The sequence below is a fragment of the Hemiscyllium ocellatum genome, chromosome 28, assembly GCF_020745735.1.
Source record: "Hemiscyllium ocellatum isolate sHemOce1 chromosome 28, sHemOce1.pat.X.cur, whole genome shotgun sequence".
Classification (NCBI taxonomy): Eukaryota; Metazoa; Chordata; class Chondrichthyes; order Orectolobiformes; family Hemiscylliidae; genus Hemiscyllium; species Hemiscyllium ocellatum.
In genome coordinates, this window is record NC_083428.1 from 47,901,236 (window position 1) to 47,915,471 (window position 14,236).

The window sequence follows — 14,236 nt, forward strand, 5'->3', positions numbered from 1 at the left end:
CTCCGAATGTGCACCACTCCCTCAGCACTGACCCTCCGACAGTGCCGCACTCCCTCAGCACAGACCCTCCGACAGAGCGGCACTCCCTCAGCACTGACCCTCCGACAGTGCCGCACTCCCTCAGCACAGACCCTCCGACAGTGCCGCACTCCCTCAGCACTGACCCTCCGACAGTGCGGCACACCCTCAGCACTGACCCTCCGACAGAGCGGCACTCCCTCAGCACTGACCCTCCGACAGTGCCGCACTCCCTCAGCACTGACCCTCCGACAGTGCGGCACACCCTCAGCACTGACCCTCCGACAGTGCCGCATTCCCTCGGGATACAGTTCCAGAATCTGACAATGTCCCTGGAAGCAATTTCTTCGAGACCGAGGCCTTTCCTGTGAAATTCCCGGGAGTCTGGCGCTGGGCCCCGCGACGGAGTTGGGCCCCGAGCCCCGGGTCGGAGTTGGGCCCCGGGCCGCCTTGCCGCTCCCTCCGCCCGCGGTCTCACCTTTTGACGCCCAGGTCGGAGACTCCTTTGAGCTTGAGCGCGCCGCCCTGCACCGCCTGGTACTCAGCCATCGGCCTCCCGCAACCAGACTGACAGAGAGAGGAGAGACTGACCGCCGGCACACACCGTCAGGGAGAGGGAGATGGGGCGGAGGCCCAACACACCCTCCTCACCCGGGGAGGGACACAGAGAGTGCGGGGGAGGGGGGAGAGAAATAATGGGGGGGGGGGAGAAATAATGGGGGAGGGGGGAGAGAAATAATGGGGGGGGAGAAATAATGACGGGGGGGGGGGGGGAGAGAAATAAATAGAAATAAAGAGAGAACGAGAAATATACAGAGTTAGTGAGATAATCACCCTGAGAGGAAAAAGAAAAATGCTCCAGAAAGATAAATACACAGACAGTGTACCTTCAGGGTATCTACCTTTAGATTGTGAGAATTCTCTCAGAGAGAGAAATAATAAACATCTCCTCTTCTTAGAGTCATAGAATTCTACAGCAAGGAGACAGGCCCTTTGGCTCGAACTGGTCCAAGCCGAACAAACTGTCCATCCACACTAACACCATTTCCCAGCACTTAGCCCATATCCTTCCAAACCTTTACTATCCATGTATTTGTCCAAATGCCTTTTAAATGTTTTTGATGTACCTGCCTCAACCACTTCTATTAGAAGCTTATACATACCACTCACTATGTGAAAATGTTGCCCCTCAGGTTCCCTTTAATTCTTTTGCCTCTAAATTTAAACTGATACCTGCTAGCCCTTGATTCCCCAACCCTGGGAAAAAGACTGAGTGCACTTCCCCCTATCCATACCTTTCATGATCTTAAACACCTCTATAAGATTCCCGTTCCCCCCCCCCCCCCCCCTTCAATTGCCTACACTTGAAGAAAAAGTCCTTGCTTGTCCAACTTCATCCTATAACTCAGATACTTGAATCCTGGCAACATCCTTGTAAATTTTTTCTGCATTCTTTCCAGTTTAATAACATCCTTCCTATGGATGTGGGTGTAGGTTTGCACATTGAGCTGGAAGGTTCGTGTTCAGATGTTTTGTCACCTTACTAAATAATATCTTCAGTGAGCCTTTGGATGAAGCATTCCTGTTGATTCCTGCATTGAAATCCTTCTTATAGCAAGGTGACCAAAATAAAACACAATACTCCAAGTGTGGTCTCACCAATATCCTGTACAACTGCAACATAACTTCCCAACTTCTATATGAGAAGCCCTTACTGATGAAGGCCAGTGTGCCAACAGCCTTCTTCACTGCCCTGTCCACCTGTGACTCCACTTTCAGAGAACTGTGCACCTGAACTCCAAGGTCCCTCTGTTCCACTGGATTCCTTTAAGGCCCTACCATTCATGATGAAACTTCTACGTTGACTTGACTTTCCAACATACAAGACCTCACAATTACCTATATTAAATTCTATTTGCCACTTCTCAGCCCACAACCCCAGCTGATCAACGTCCTGCTGCAAATTCTGATAACCTTCCTCACTGTCCACGATACTGCCTATTTTAGTGTCGTCAGCAAACTTACTAATCAGGCCTTTTACACGATTATCCTAATCACTGATATAGATTAGAAACAGCAATTGGCCCAGTAGTGACCCCTGAGGCACTCCACTAGTCACAGGCCTCCAGTTCAACAGTTCCACTATTACCCTCTGCTTCCTATCTTCCAGCCAATTATATATCCAATTTGCCAGCTCACCCTGGATTCCATGCAATCTAACCCTCCAGAGTGGCCCACCACGTGGAACCTCATCAAAGGCCTTACTGAAATCCACATTGTTCCGACACGATGTAAACCTTTCTGCTAATTTAAAACCAAACACACAGAAAAGCTCACCTCGACTTGTAATCTGTTAAAGTATGATTGACAGAGAACTACCCAAATTCCACTATATAAAATTAACAATTTATTTTTAACTCCAAAAGTGAATATTAAACAACAATCTACACTGTGAGTCTCCTTTGTCTTACCTCCCACTTTATAACAATATACTGACCCTGAAGTGAAAATGGACCATCATAATGAAAAGATGGCTTCATTATTTTTCTAATTCTTAACTCTATTACCATGACATACATAGGACATTAATCTGAGTTCATATTAACTTCTGCACACACACACATATATAACATTGGAATCTATTCAATCTCATCGATACTTTATTCGTTAAAGTCACGATAACGCATCTGCTATCACATTCTTATGACCCGCAACATGTACGATTTGTAAATTAAAAGTGTATAACATAAGAGTCCAATGAAATAGTCTCACATTCTTGTCTTTAAAGCATTCCAAGAATGTAACAGGAATGTGATCTGTGTCCACAACAGTCTCCAATACATTGTTTGTGACATAAACATTAAAATATTGTAAGCCCAGTACCAAACTCAATAACTTTTTTTTGATCATAGAATATTTTCTCTGATATGTGTTGTGTTTCTTTGAAAGGTAACCAACTGGCAGTTCAATTCCATTAGCATCTTCCTGCAGCAACACAATTCCAACTCCTATTTCACTAGCATCAATTGCAACTTTGAAGGGTTTCAAAAAGTTTGGCATAACCAAAACTGGTGCGGTGGTTAATATTGCTTTTAAATTGTCAAATGCCTGCAGGCATTGTTCTGTCCACCGAAATTTTGTGTTCTTCTCCAGCAAATCATTTAACGGTGCCACGATGCTGCTGAAGTTTGGAACACATTTCCGTAGAATCTGCTTAGTCCCAAAACTTGAAGCACCACTTTCTTCGAGGTTGGCTTTGGAAATTCCTCGATTGCCTTCATCTTTGCGTTCCTTGGAGTCACCTTCCATGACCGATGTTATGTCCCAAGAAAGTCACCTCTGCTTTTGCGAATTCAGGTTTCTGTAAGTTTGCTTCTCTTAATTGTTCAAACAGCTCTGCCAACTGTACAACCTGATCTTTCCAGGACTCACTAAAGATCACTACATTGTCCAAATAGACTGCATAGTTTGTTAACCCAACAACAACTCTGTTCATGAGTCTTTGGAATGTGGTGGGTGTGTTCTTCATTCCAAAAGGCATCACTTTGAATTGATATAGCCCACTTGAGGTTACAAATACAGAAATTTATTTTGCTTTTTCTGATAAAAGTACCTCCCAGTAACTCTGCAGTAAGTATAACTTTGTGACGTAACTGGTTTGACCAACTTTCTTGACACAGTCCTCCAATCTCAGTTTTGGGAATGAGTCCAATTTTGTTATGGTGTTGACCCTCTGATGGTCCACACAAATTGTTGAGTCTTGTCAGGTTTGGGAACTAAGACAATTGGAGAACTCCATTCACTCTGACTCGGCTCAATGATATCTTCGTCGAGCATCACCTCCACTTCCTTGACTTGTCTGGCTTTGAACGGATTAAGCCTATGGTGTGTTGTTTTATCGGAACAGCATTCCCTATGTCTACCTTATGCACAACAGCATTAATCCTCCCCATCTTCCTCCTGCATATGTCCTCATACTGCTGTAACAAACTATTCAACTGCGTTCTTTGCTCCTCAGACAGATAATGTTCTAACCTATCCCATACCTCAAGGACTTCCTCATTGTTTAACGTATTTGGAGGCACATCAAATTCCACAACACCTGGATTTGATTTTTCACTCTGCAGGGCAGTAACTAACACCTTTTTCCCCAGTTCTTTTTCCCTATTATAATCAGGTTTCAACATATTCACATGACATACCTGATACAGTTTTTTCCTATCTGGAATCTTTACCAGATAGTTCATCTGACTCAACTTTTCCCAATTTGGCAGAGACCACTAAACCTGGCTTTGAAAGGGCCTTCTATCACTGGTAACAATACTAATATGTCATCTCCATGGGAAAATGTCTGCATTTCAGAGTTCTTATCTGCCACCTGCTTCATTCTATGCTGTGCCCTTTTCAGATGCTGTTTAGCTGAATCACCTGCTCAATTTAATCTCTCCTCACCTCTGATACATAATCCAAGTGTGACACCGCCAATTTTGGTCCTGTCAATTTCTCTTTAATTAATTTCACTTCATGTCCAAAAGTTAACTCAAAGCAAGTAAACAAAGCAGATTCATTTGGGGCATCTCCCCCCCCCCCCCCAACCCCCTCTCCCCCCTCTCTCCTCTCCTCACCCCTATCTCCCCCCCCCGTCTTCCCCCCCTCCCTCCCTCCCCTCTCTCTCCTCCCTCTCTCTCTCTCTCCCTCCACTATAGGGATTGTGACGGGAATCATGCAGGATGAGTCCCAGCATAGGACAATCAAACTGGAAACTTGCCCACAGCCATGTTCAACTCAGTTGGCTGAACTTAAGGCATTTACGGCAGCCTGTGAAATGTTGGAGGGTAATAAAGCTGACATTTATACTGATTTGGCTTATGCACATGGGGTATGCCACTTGTTTGGGGCAGTGTGGAAGCAAAGAGGCTTTAAGTAGAGTAATGGGGATCCCATACAACACTGCCAGCAGAATGTAGAATTGACGACTGCAATGATGAAGCCAAAGGCACTAGATATCATTAACTGCCAAGCACACAGAAAAGGCAGTGATGTGGTGACAAGAAGTAATCAGGCAGCAGATGAAGTGGCTAAGATAGCTCTGGTTAGTTCTTCATCTGTTATTGCGCCTCAGGTGCGGATAGATCCAGAACCGACGTTAGAGGACTTTATTGAAATACAGGGGAGGGCTACCTTGACTGAGCAAACACTATGGAAGCAGAGGGGCGCTAGGCAGCATCAAGAAGGTTTATTATCCACATAGGAAGGTTTATGGGTAGCACACACCCCATTGTTTTCAATTCTTATTTCAGAGGCGCATGGATTGGTGTGTGTGTGAGGGGAAGTGCTAAGGAAGATAAAACGGGATGGTTTCTGGTCACCATACCTGCAGGTTTCAGTGGACTATTTATTGTCACAATGTGAGGTGTGTGTGCAATATATTATTAAGAAAGGGATAACAACCCCTATAGGACACATACCAGTGCCTGAAGGGCCATTTAAGCATTTAGTAATTGACTACATGAACATGATAAAAGAGGTGAGAGGGAAAAGGTACGTTAGTGGTGACAGATCGGTTTAGCCGATGGGTAAAAGCTGTACCTTCTAAAGATGCAGGAGCTGGGACAGTAGTAAAAATTCTGACAAATGAAGTTATCCCAAGGTTTGGTATCCCATTGGAAATTAGTTCAGACAATGGGTCTGCCTTCATTCAGAAAGTAGTTAAGTTGGTGCTGCAGTCTTTGAGGATCAAACAGAGGTTGGGTGCGTGTATCATCCCCAGTCACAGGGTATGGTGGAAAGGATTAATGGGACATTGAAAGCCAAATTAAACAAAATCTGCACAAGCACCAACCTTAACTGGGTTGATGCGCTGCCGCTGGCTCTAATGAGTTATCGCATGCAGACTAATTGCATAACCAATCTAATACCACATGAGCTGCTCACAGGTAGACTTACGCCCAGGTGGAGAGGCCCATACAAAGGGCCTAGCTTGGAGTGGTTAAGCTGAGAACTTAAGCAATATATGCAGCAACTAACTCTGATACTTGAGATTATCCACCTGCGGGAAACACAAAGGGAACGAGGAAGGACCTATTAAACCTAGGGATTGGGTGCACGTGTGAGTCTTTCGAAGACGCTGGAATGAGCCGAGGAGAGAGGGACCTTTCGTAGTGGCTAAGGCATCACCTACCGCCATCCAAGTGGAAGGATGGCACATATGGTACTACCTTAATCATTATACTAAAGCTCTCCCACCAGCACAAACTGAGTCGAACACTGAGGTAAGTGGAGCTGAGGCTGAGGAACTTGGACACAGGCAGGGCACACAGGAGGCTAGTACCCCTCAGCAGGGTTCTGAACATGGTACAGGTGCAGTTCTTGGGGATACTGATCATTTCAGAAATAATAGAAATGGAGATGTGGAGCATAGCTCTTCTCCTGGCAGCGGGAATGGGGAAAATATGGGGGACGCTGCTAATATCACCCTCTCTGATGCCAGGCCTGCATACGCAGACTTGGAGATCATTAACTTGGCAAACCTGGACAGGATCACTCAGGCTAGGAGGCAAAGATGTATTAGAAGTGCAGACCTTGCTGCCCTAACATGGGTACACGGCCGTGACAATCACTAATATCAATGAACAAACTACATGGCTGTAATGATGGCTAAACAGGACTGTTTCTTGTGTACTAAGGTGACCCCATCATACTATGTTGTCCCTATGCCTTACAACTCGACCACCTGTACTCAATGGTGTTTGCAGCACTCTAGCCGACGTCTTATTCAGTATGATTCATCAACTTACAGGCAATCCCATTACCCCTTTTGGTGCTTCCTACTTCAGGCCTCTACGTTCTATCAGCAGGATGATGTGGGCAGACAGCAACTCTAACGGTGGTGTGGCTAAGTAACCCGGGGTCCACCAGTAAGACTAATTACACATTCCCCATGGTTGCTTTCAGGACACAGGAAGATTTGAGTTTTGAATGCTTTAAGCGAAATGGCTCCATACCAGTCGGCTATTTTAAGGGTCTTTGCAGGAATACGATTGAACTAGAGGTGGACACCACACTTGGGGATATCTTAAATTCTCAACACATCCCACTGGCAGATATGTGGTGGCTGTGTGGTAAGAAAGGAGGGTTGCGCCCAACACTGCCCGCTGCCTGGAGTGGCAGCTGTGCCTGTGTAATGCTCCTACACGAGGTAGTTATATTGTCATACGCACAGCTTGATGCTATGTCATAGTCAGCTTTGTGCTGAACTAAGCTCTACTATTATGACCTGACGACTGTCATGCTGCGAGGAATATCGCCATGTGGGGACATCGATGATACTTCTGAAGAACGTGCGGGTCCTAGATTGTGAAGGATCTTGGGTCTTTTTTCCTGCTCTGATTATTGGAGGACAGGTTTTTGGCCCAAGGGATGCCAGGGATGGAGAAAGAACCCTTTAAGTCTCAGAATCCAAAAATTATTTAGTCTGTGTTGGGACCTACATTGTTTGAATTGGGCACAAGAGGGACTGAGCCTATTGTCTTCTTTCTCCAGATGAGACCAGTCGATTTCAAAGGGGGGAATATGGAAAGTAAAGAGCATGAAAGCATGGGAAGGGTTAAAGCATGAAGTTCACTGGTGATCTGTTGCAAGGAGTCTGTGGAATTCTTTTTCACTAATTAGCAGAGTAAGGTTGAAGCTGAAAGGTCACGATAGCGAGATGAGATATGTTAGTAAAGTTAGCCTCGCCTGCTAAATATCATTATGGCAAGATTTGGACAATAAATATTTGGGACATGACATTAAATATCTAATTAATAGTTAGTAGAGTCAGCTTGAGACAGGAGACTATTGTAATAGGTGGAAGAGCTAGATATCTAATCATGACAGATTAGTCTGGAATGGAAGATCGCTGTGGCAGAGGTGATAATAAATATCTAATCAGGACATTAGGAAAATATTAAGTAGGATCAGGAATGAAAGAGTAAAAACCATTGTTGCAGAATTGATAATAAAGTGTCTAATCGTAACACTAGAATAACATTAAGTACAATGTAGAAAATACCATAGTGGCAGAACTAAAGAGATAATGGGAACTAACATCATTGGTTTATTGTATAGCTGGAGTGAGGTAATTCTGATTAACACATGCTGATAAGCTAACAGAAACATGATTAAAAAAAATATAAAAACCACTGACCCTGAGGGTTCGGGAGCATTCGAGAATCTGCGTTCTGACTTTCACAGTTTTTTGTTTGCAAATAGAAGACCTACTTCTTGAAGACCTCCCTGTGACTCTACATTTTCGCCAGGGCACCAACTACCACCAATGACAAGCACACTGCTAAACGATCAACAGCCGATGTGGAAAATGTTTGTTCTTACAATACTATTTTCTCCTTTAGCCTTATACTATTCTTCTTCCATCTACTCTACCTTTCACTGACGTCACCTCTAACTCTTACAGGACCTCTCCTGCTCTCTTTATTCTTGTACTCTGGACAAATATCCTACTCACTCTGAGGGAATGTCTTAATCATTAATGTTAAGTCTGAGATTGAAAGTCTTTTGTGTTTCAGGCATTACACAAAGGGACTAGTTGATCTACTTTTATATCTATGTTCCCATTGACATGCAGATTAATTGAAGGGACAGAGAATTTGGGATTAGTGCTTCCCCATTTTCCCCGCTATAGGATGTTGTGAAACTTGAAAGGGTTCAGAAAAGATTTACAAGTATGTTGCCAGGGTTGGAGGAGTTGAGCTACAGGGAGAGGCTGGATTGGCTGGGGCTGTTTTCCCTGGAGTGTTGGAGGCTGAGGGGTGACCTTATAAGGGTTTATAAAATCATGAGAGGCATGGATAGGGAAAATAGACAAGGTCTTTTCCCTGGGGTGGGGGAGTCCAGAAATAGAGGACATAGGTTTAGGGTGAGAGGGGATATAAAGGGGCCTATAGGGGCAACCTTGTCATGTTCAGGGTGATGTGTGTGTGGAATGAACTGTCAGAGGAAGTGGTGAAGGCTGGTACAATTACAACATTTACAAGGTATCTGGGTGGGTACATGAATAGGAAAGGTTTAGAAGGATATGGGCCAAGTGCTGCCCAATGGGACTAGATTAATTTAGAATATTTGGTCAGCATGGATGAATTGGACTGAAGGGTCTGATTCTGTTCTGTACAGCTCTATGATTCTGTATCCTCACTATTTTGTCCAGGATCACTGGACAATGATCAAAAGTTAGGTATTTTGTTCCTTTGTGTGATTAGAAATAATCAAGATGATTGAATCAAAAATCAAAGATTACATTTTCCTAATCATTTTGTCTAAATGCTACACCCTATTGTCAGTTTATGAGTTTGATATGTTATTGCTTTGTCACATCTTATTGTGTGAAAACTGACAACCACATTGCCAACATTATAACAGTGACTACAATTCAAAAGTACTTTATTGGTTGCTAAGTATATTGAGATGTCCTGAGGGGCTGACATGATGCAAATCTTTCAAAGCATGTTGACAATCAAGCTTCTAAATACAACAGATGCTTTATGTTTCAACATTGCAAAATGTTTAACATTTTAGCAGCTTCTTTGTCCATTAGCAACAATACCCCAGATTAACGTTGGCATTCAAGTCATTCTACCACAGAATAAACAGCTAACAGGCACCAACACTGGAATCCAAGGAATTGCTAAACAAACTGTTCCACAGGCACCAAGAGATTGCAGAAAGTATCAACACTATTTTTGGATTTTGCAGACTCCAGCACAAGATCAGCAGCAAAACAGTAACCAATTTTGGAACTAAGGTAAGCCACAACAGGAATACAGAACAGAAAGCTGAGTGGCACTTGTCATAATCAAAGCAAAATGGTCAAATATTAAACGGGGTGGGGTGGTCAACCAGAGATAGGAAATCAAAACTTCGAGGAGACTGTAGGAATATGGATTTGGAATGTGGGCGCTGACAGGACTGGGCTTCCCTTTGATTGGTAGGTTAGCATGTCCTCTGTCCAGGCTCACCATAACTCCAGAAACCTACCACTTTTTCCTCAGAGGTTCCTAATTGGTAGGTGGGACAGTGCTGCTCAGAGAAGGATGCTGAATTGTTTCTGCAGTTCTTGAAAGTGGAGCTGCAACTTTCTGGAAGCCAAGAACCACAATATCTGAGTGACAATAAATTCCAGATGCAATGAAAAAGTGGGAACCGGCTGAAGCAGCAAAAAGTGACCCTAGACTCTCCAGTCTATCCATGGATATTTCACTGACTGAAGAAAGAACTAGGATGGGATAGATGTTGTGGAATGCAATCCTAATACCCCCATAGGGTGCACCAAGATATCTGGGGACCCCATAAACCCAAGAACTAGAGCACAGGGCAGCAGAGCATCACAATGTCCTTGTAAGGCTCTTTTCAAAAGCCACATCCTTTATCATCATGTCATCCTCAATCACAGCCTGGGCCCATCCTCTGTTAGTCCTGCAAACAGCCACCCCTGCAAACTCAACTTGCCCTGTCACTAGGGACAAAAACAGAAATTGCTGGAAAAGCTCAGCAGATCTGGCAACATCTGTGGAGAGAAATCAGAGTTAACATTGTAGATCCAGTGACTCTTCCTCAGAACTGTCATAAGAGATGCTCAGCTTGAAGGACACTAAGTTGAAAGGAATAATGTACCCACAGCTCTCATTGAGGCTGTTTAAATGGGAAGTACTTTATACGAGGAAAGTAAAGGAGGGGTTTAAGATAGAAATTCCCAGGTCCAATAAAAACTTTGATAAATATTTGATGGGTAAAATGTGCCGGGCTATTGGTTAAAAGAAACAGGTGGGTTTAATGGGATGGCACTTTCAGAGAGCCGGCTCAATCTGGATGGCCTCCTGAATGTGTCATACCAATTTCAGCTTGGAAATTATTTGAGTGTACATAGAGAGAGTGATGTGGTGAAGTCACCAATCTGCAGGGCAGGGTAGAGAGCCTCGGTGAAGGTTTGCTCTTGGAAGGTGTGTACGAGGGTGAGTTTCCTGTCACAGACACTGTAAAACAAGATGGTCCCAGCCTCAAAATCCACATACACTCCCACCCTGGAAATGTTTCCCACAGTCAGCTTTGTATCATTGTCATCATGAAGGGCTAAAACAGAGCCCACCAATGAATAGAGACACCAGGAATTGCGGTTCCTCCCCAGCAAACACTCTGTTCCTTTGCCTTTGCGGCTGATGCTCCTGTAACAGAGGCCAATTTTCCACACACCACTGTCTCCTAGCACCTCCACCTCCCAGTAGGAACGGCCAGCTTTCACTCCCTCGGCACACAGCAACTGCTGGCAGCAGTCAAACCTCTCAGTGTTCTTGGGTAGGGACTGCCTCTTGGGTGAGAGCGTCAGAATCCTGTTTCCATCAGATAGGATGAACTGGGCATGGGCTGTGTTGAGATCCGGGGTCAGTCTCTGTCCATCTGTGAACATAAAGAAATATTTCACTAATCCTGCTTAGGTGAAGTTATGTAAATATATCTGAACCAAGCTGGAGCCAACCTGTTCTGCATTAATTTATTTATCTAATCTCCGATGTACTTCTTAATCTGAATGAATTTGAAATCTGAAATGAAATGAGGATTAGGTTAGATATATGGCACAGAAATACGTCATTCAGCCAAAGGCAAAAATCATGAGGGACACGGATCAGGTATATCGAGAAAGTCTTTTCCCTGGGGTGGGGGAGTCCAGAACTAGAGGGCATAGGTTTAGGGTGAGAAGGGAAAGATATAAAAGAGACCTAAGGTGCAATGTTTTCACACAGAAGGTGATGAGTATATGGAATGAACTGCCAGAGGAAGTGGAGCGGATTGGTAAAATTACAACATTTAAAAGGCATCTTGATATGTATATGAAGGGTTTGGAGGGATATGGGCCAAATACTGGCAAACAGGACAAGATTAATTTAGGATATTTGATTGCCATGGAGGAGTTGGTCTGTGCTATATATCTCTATGACTGTATGACATATGTTTAAATCTGACCATGGCAGATATTGCCACATTAAAAATATTAAAAAGTGATGGTGCTGGCATGGTAGGTCATGATAGCGGTCCTGAGCCAGCCACATTCTTCTCTCTCTGTGTCTCTCCTTTTCCATCTTTTTCCTTTCTCTTTTTCCTTCTCATCATCCTCTGTTACCATGAGGGACTCTGCTTCTTAACTTCTCCTGTTACCTGAGACATGGTGACCCTCAGATTAAACCACCACCTATCGAAGAGAAGATGAGAATCTGGTGACTTCGCTGTTGACCGAAGGGTCTGTTTCCATGCTGTACACCTCTATGACTATGACTCTATCCATTTTCTCCTTTCATTGGGAATTAATTATTTTACCTACCACTTCTGTTAAGTTCTAATCAGACCATTCATATTTTAATTCTCTGTTGTTAAAAACTCTATCCAATATAGTTTTTGGAGGGAATTGAATATTCACAGAAACTTGTTTATCCTGATAACTTCAAAAATTTTGACAAAGAACCATTTCCCAAAACACGTATCTCAGTCTTGTATGAAGTTTTCACTTTAGCTCAAGGCACCATTGCTACAGAGGGCTTGGAGGCTGTGTTGCCATGTTACATTTATAATACTGGATGATATCTTGTCTACTTTTATCCTTTTAATACAAATAATATTCTGTATTCAACTTTTGCACTTGTTGCCTTCTACCCAGGGGCTACAGAGGAAAGTCTCTCACCTTTCAATACAACCTAAACCCAACACGAGGGGTTAGTCTCATGTCTCTCGTCTATATAGTCTCCAAAGACTGCAAGCAGAATGAGATAGTTTTCTATTTGTTGTGTATTAGAATCCTGGAATCTTCCAGGATGGAAGGAGGCCAGTTGGCCAATTTTCCCCATGCTTGTTCTTTGAAAGAGCTGTCCATTGAGTTACATTCTCCAGCTCCTACCAGCCAGTAGATTGTTTTTCTAAACTTTGTTAATGTTTCGTCTGTATTAGTTAATCACTTTTAACAAAAATATATGTGGATATATTTTATTTTTAATATACATTTAATATTTTTAAAATAAATTTGAGCTGTTTCAACATCATAGGAAAAGAAGGACGCCAATTAAAGGAGGATAGTAAAGGCTTATTTTAGGTTTGTGAAAGGCAAAAAAGTGGTTAAGACTAAAATTGGGCCCTTGAAGACAGAAGCAGGGGAATATATTACGGGGAACAAAGAAATGGCAGAAGAATTGAATTGGTACTTCAGATCTGTGTTCACTGGGGAAGACACAAGCAATCTCCCGGAGGTAACAGTGCCTGAAGGACCTGAACTTAAGGGAATTTATATTTATATTTGCAGGGAATTGGTGTTGGAGAGACTGTTAGGTCTGAAGGTTGATAAGTCCCCAGGGCCTGATGGTCTACATCCCAGGGTACTGAAGGAGGTGGCTCGAGAAATCATGAATGCATTGGTGATTATTTTCCAGAGTTCGACAGATTTGGCATCAGTTCCTGCGGATTGGAGGGTGGTTAATATTGTACCACTTTTTAAGAAAGATGGGAGAGAGAAAGCAGGAAATTATAGACCAGTTAGTCTGACCTCAGTGGTGGGAAAGATGCTGGAGTCTATTATAAAGGATGAAATTAGGACACATCTGGATAGTAGTAACAGGATAGGTCAGAGTCAGCATGGATTTATGAAGGGGAAATCATGCTTGATTAATCTGCTGGAATTTTTTGAGGATTAGATTAGATTACTTACAGTGTGGAAACAGGCCATTCGGCCCAACAAGTCCACACCGACCCGCCGAAGCGCAACCCACCCATACCCCTTACCTAACACTATGGGCAATTTAGCATGGCCAATTCACCTGAATCGCACATCTTTGGAATGTGGGAGGAAACCGGAGCACCCGGAGGAAACCCACGCAGGCACGGGGAGAATGTGCAAACTCCACACAGTCAGTCGCCTGAGTCGGGAATTGAACCCGGGTCTCTGGTGCTGTGAGGCAGCAGTGCTAACCACTGTGCCACCGTGATGTAACTCTGAAGATGGACAAGGGAGATCCAGTAGATGTAGTGTACCTGGACTTTCAGAAAGCTTTTGATAAAGTCCCACATAGGAGGTTAGTGAGCAAAATTAGGGCACATGGTATTGGGGGCAAAGTACTAACTTGGATTGAAAGTTGGTTGGCTGATAGGAAATAATGAGTAGTGATAAACGGCTCAATTTCGGAATGGC

At 43.6% G+C, this 14,236-nt stretch overlaps 2 protein-coding genes across 2 annotated transcripts in view; both read right to left on the reverse strand.

Annotated features, from left to right (window-relative positions):
- fam32a (family with sequence similarity 32 member A) overlaps window positions 1-688 on the reverse strand; it is a 28,805-nt gene extending 28,117 nt beyond the window's left edge. Inside the window, exon 1 of the mRNA XM_060846221.1 lies at window positions 497-688. Coding sequence (XP_060702204.1) covers window positions 497-567 — 71 coding nt within the window. The 5' untranslated portion in view covers window positions 568-688. The remainder of the gene's footprint in view (window positions 1-496) is intronic.
- Window positions 689-10,397: 9,709 nt separating this feature from the next.
- LOC132829046 (E3 ubiquitin/ISG15 ligase TRIM25-like) overlaps window positions 10,398-14,236 on the reverse strand; it is a 38,784-nt gene continuing 34,945 nt past the window's right edge. The window contains exons 6-7 of the mRNA XM_060846333.1: window positions 10,963-11,466; window positions 10,398-10,528 (exon numbers count right to left, since the gene is read on the reverse strand). Of these exons, the coding sequence (XP_060702316.1) occupies window positions 10,398-10,528; window positions 10,963-11,466 (635 nt within the window). The remainder of the gene's footprint in view (window positions 10,529-10,962; window positions 11,467-14,236) is intronic.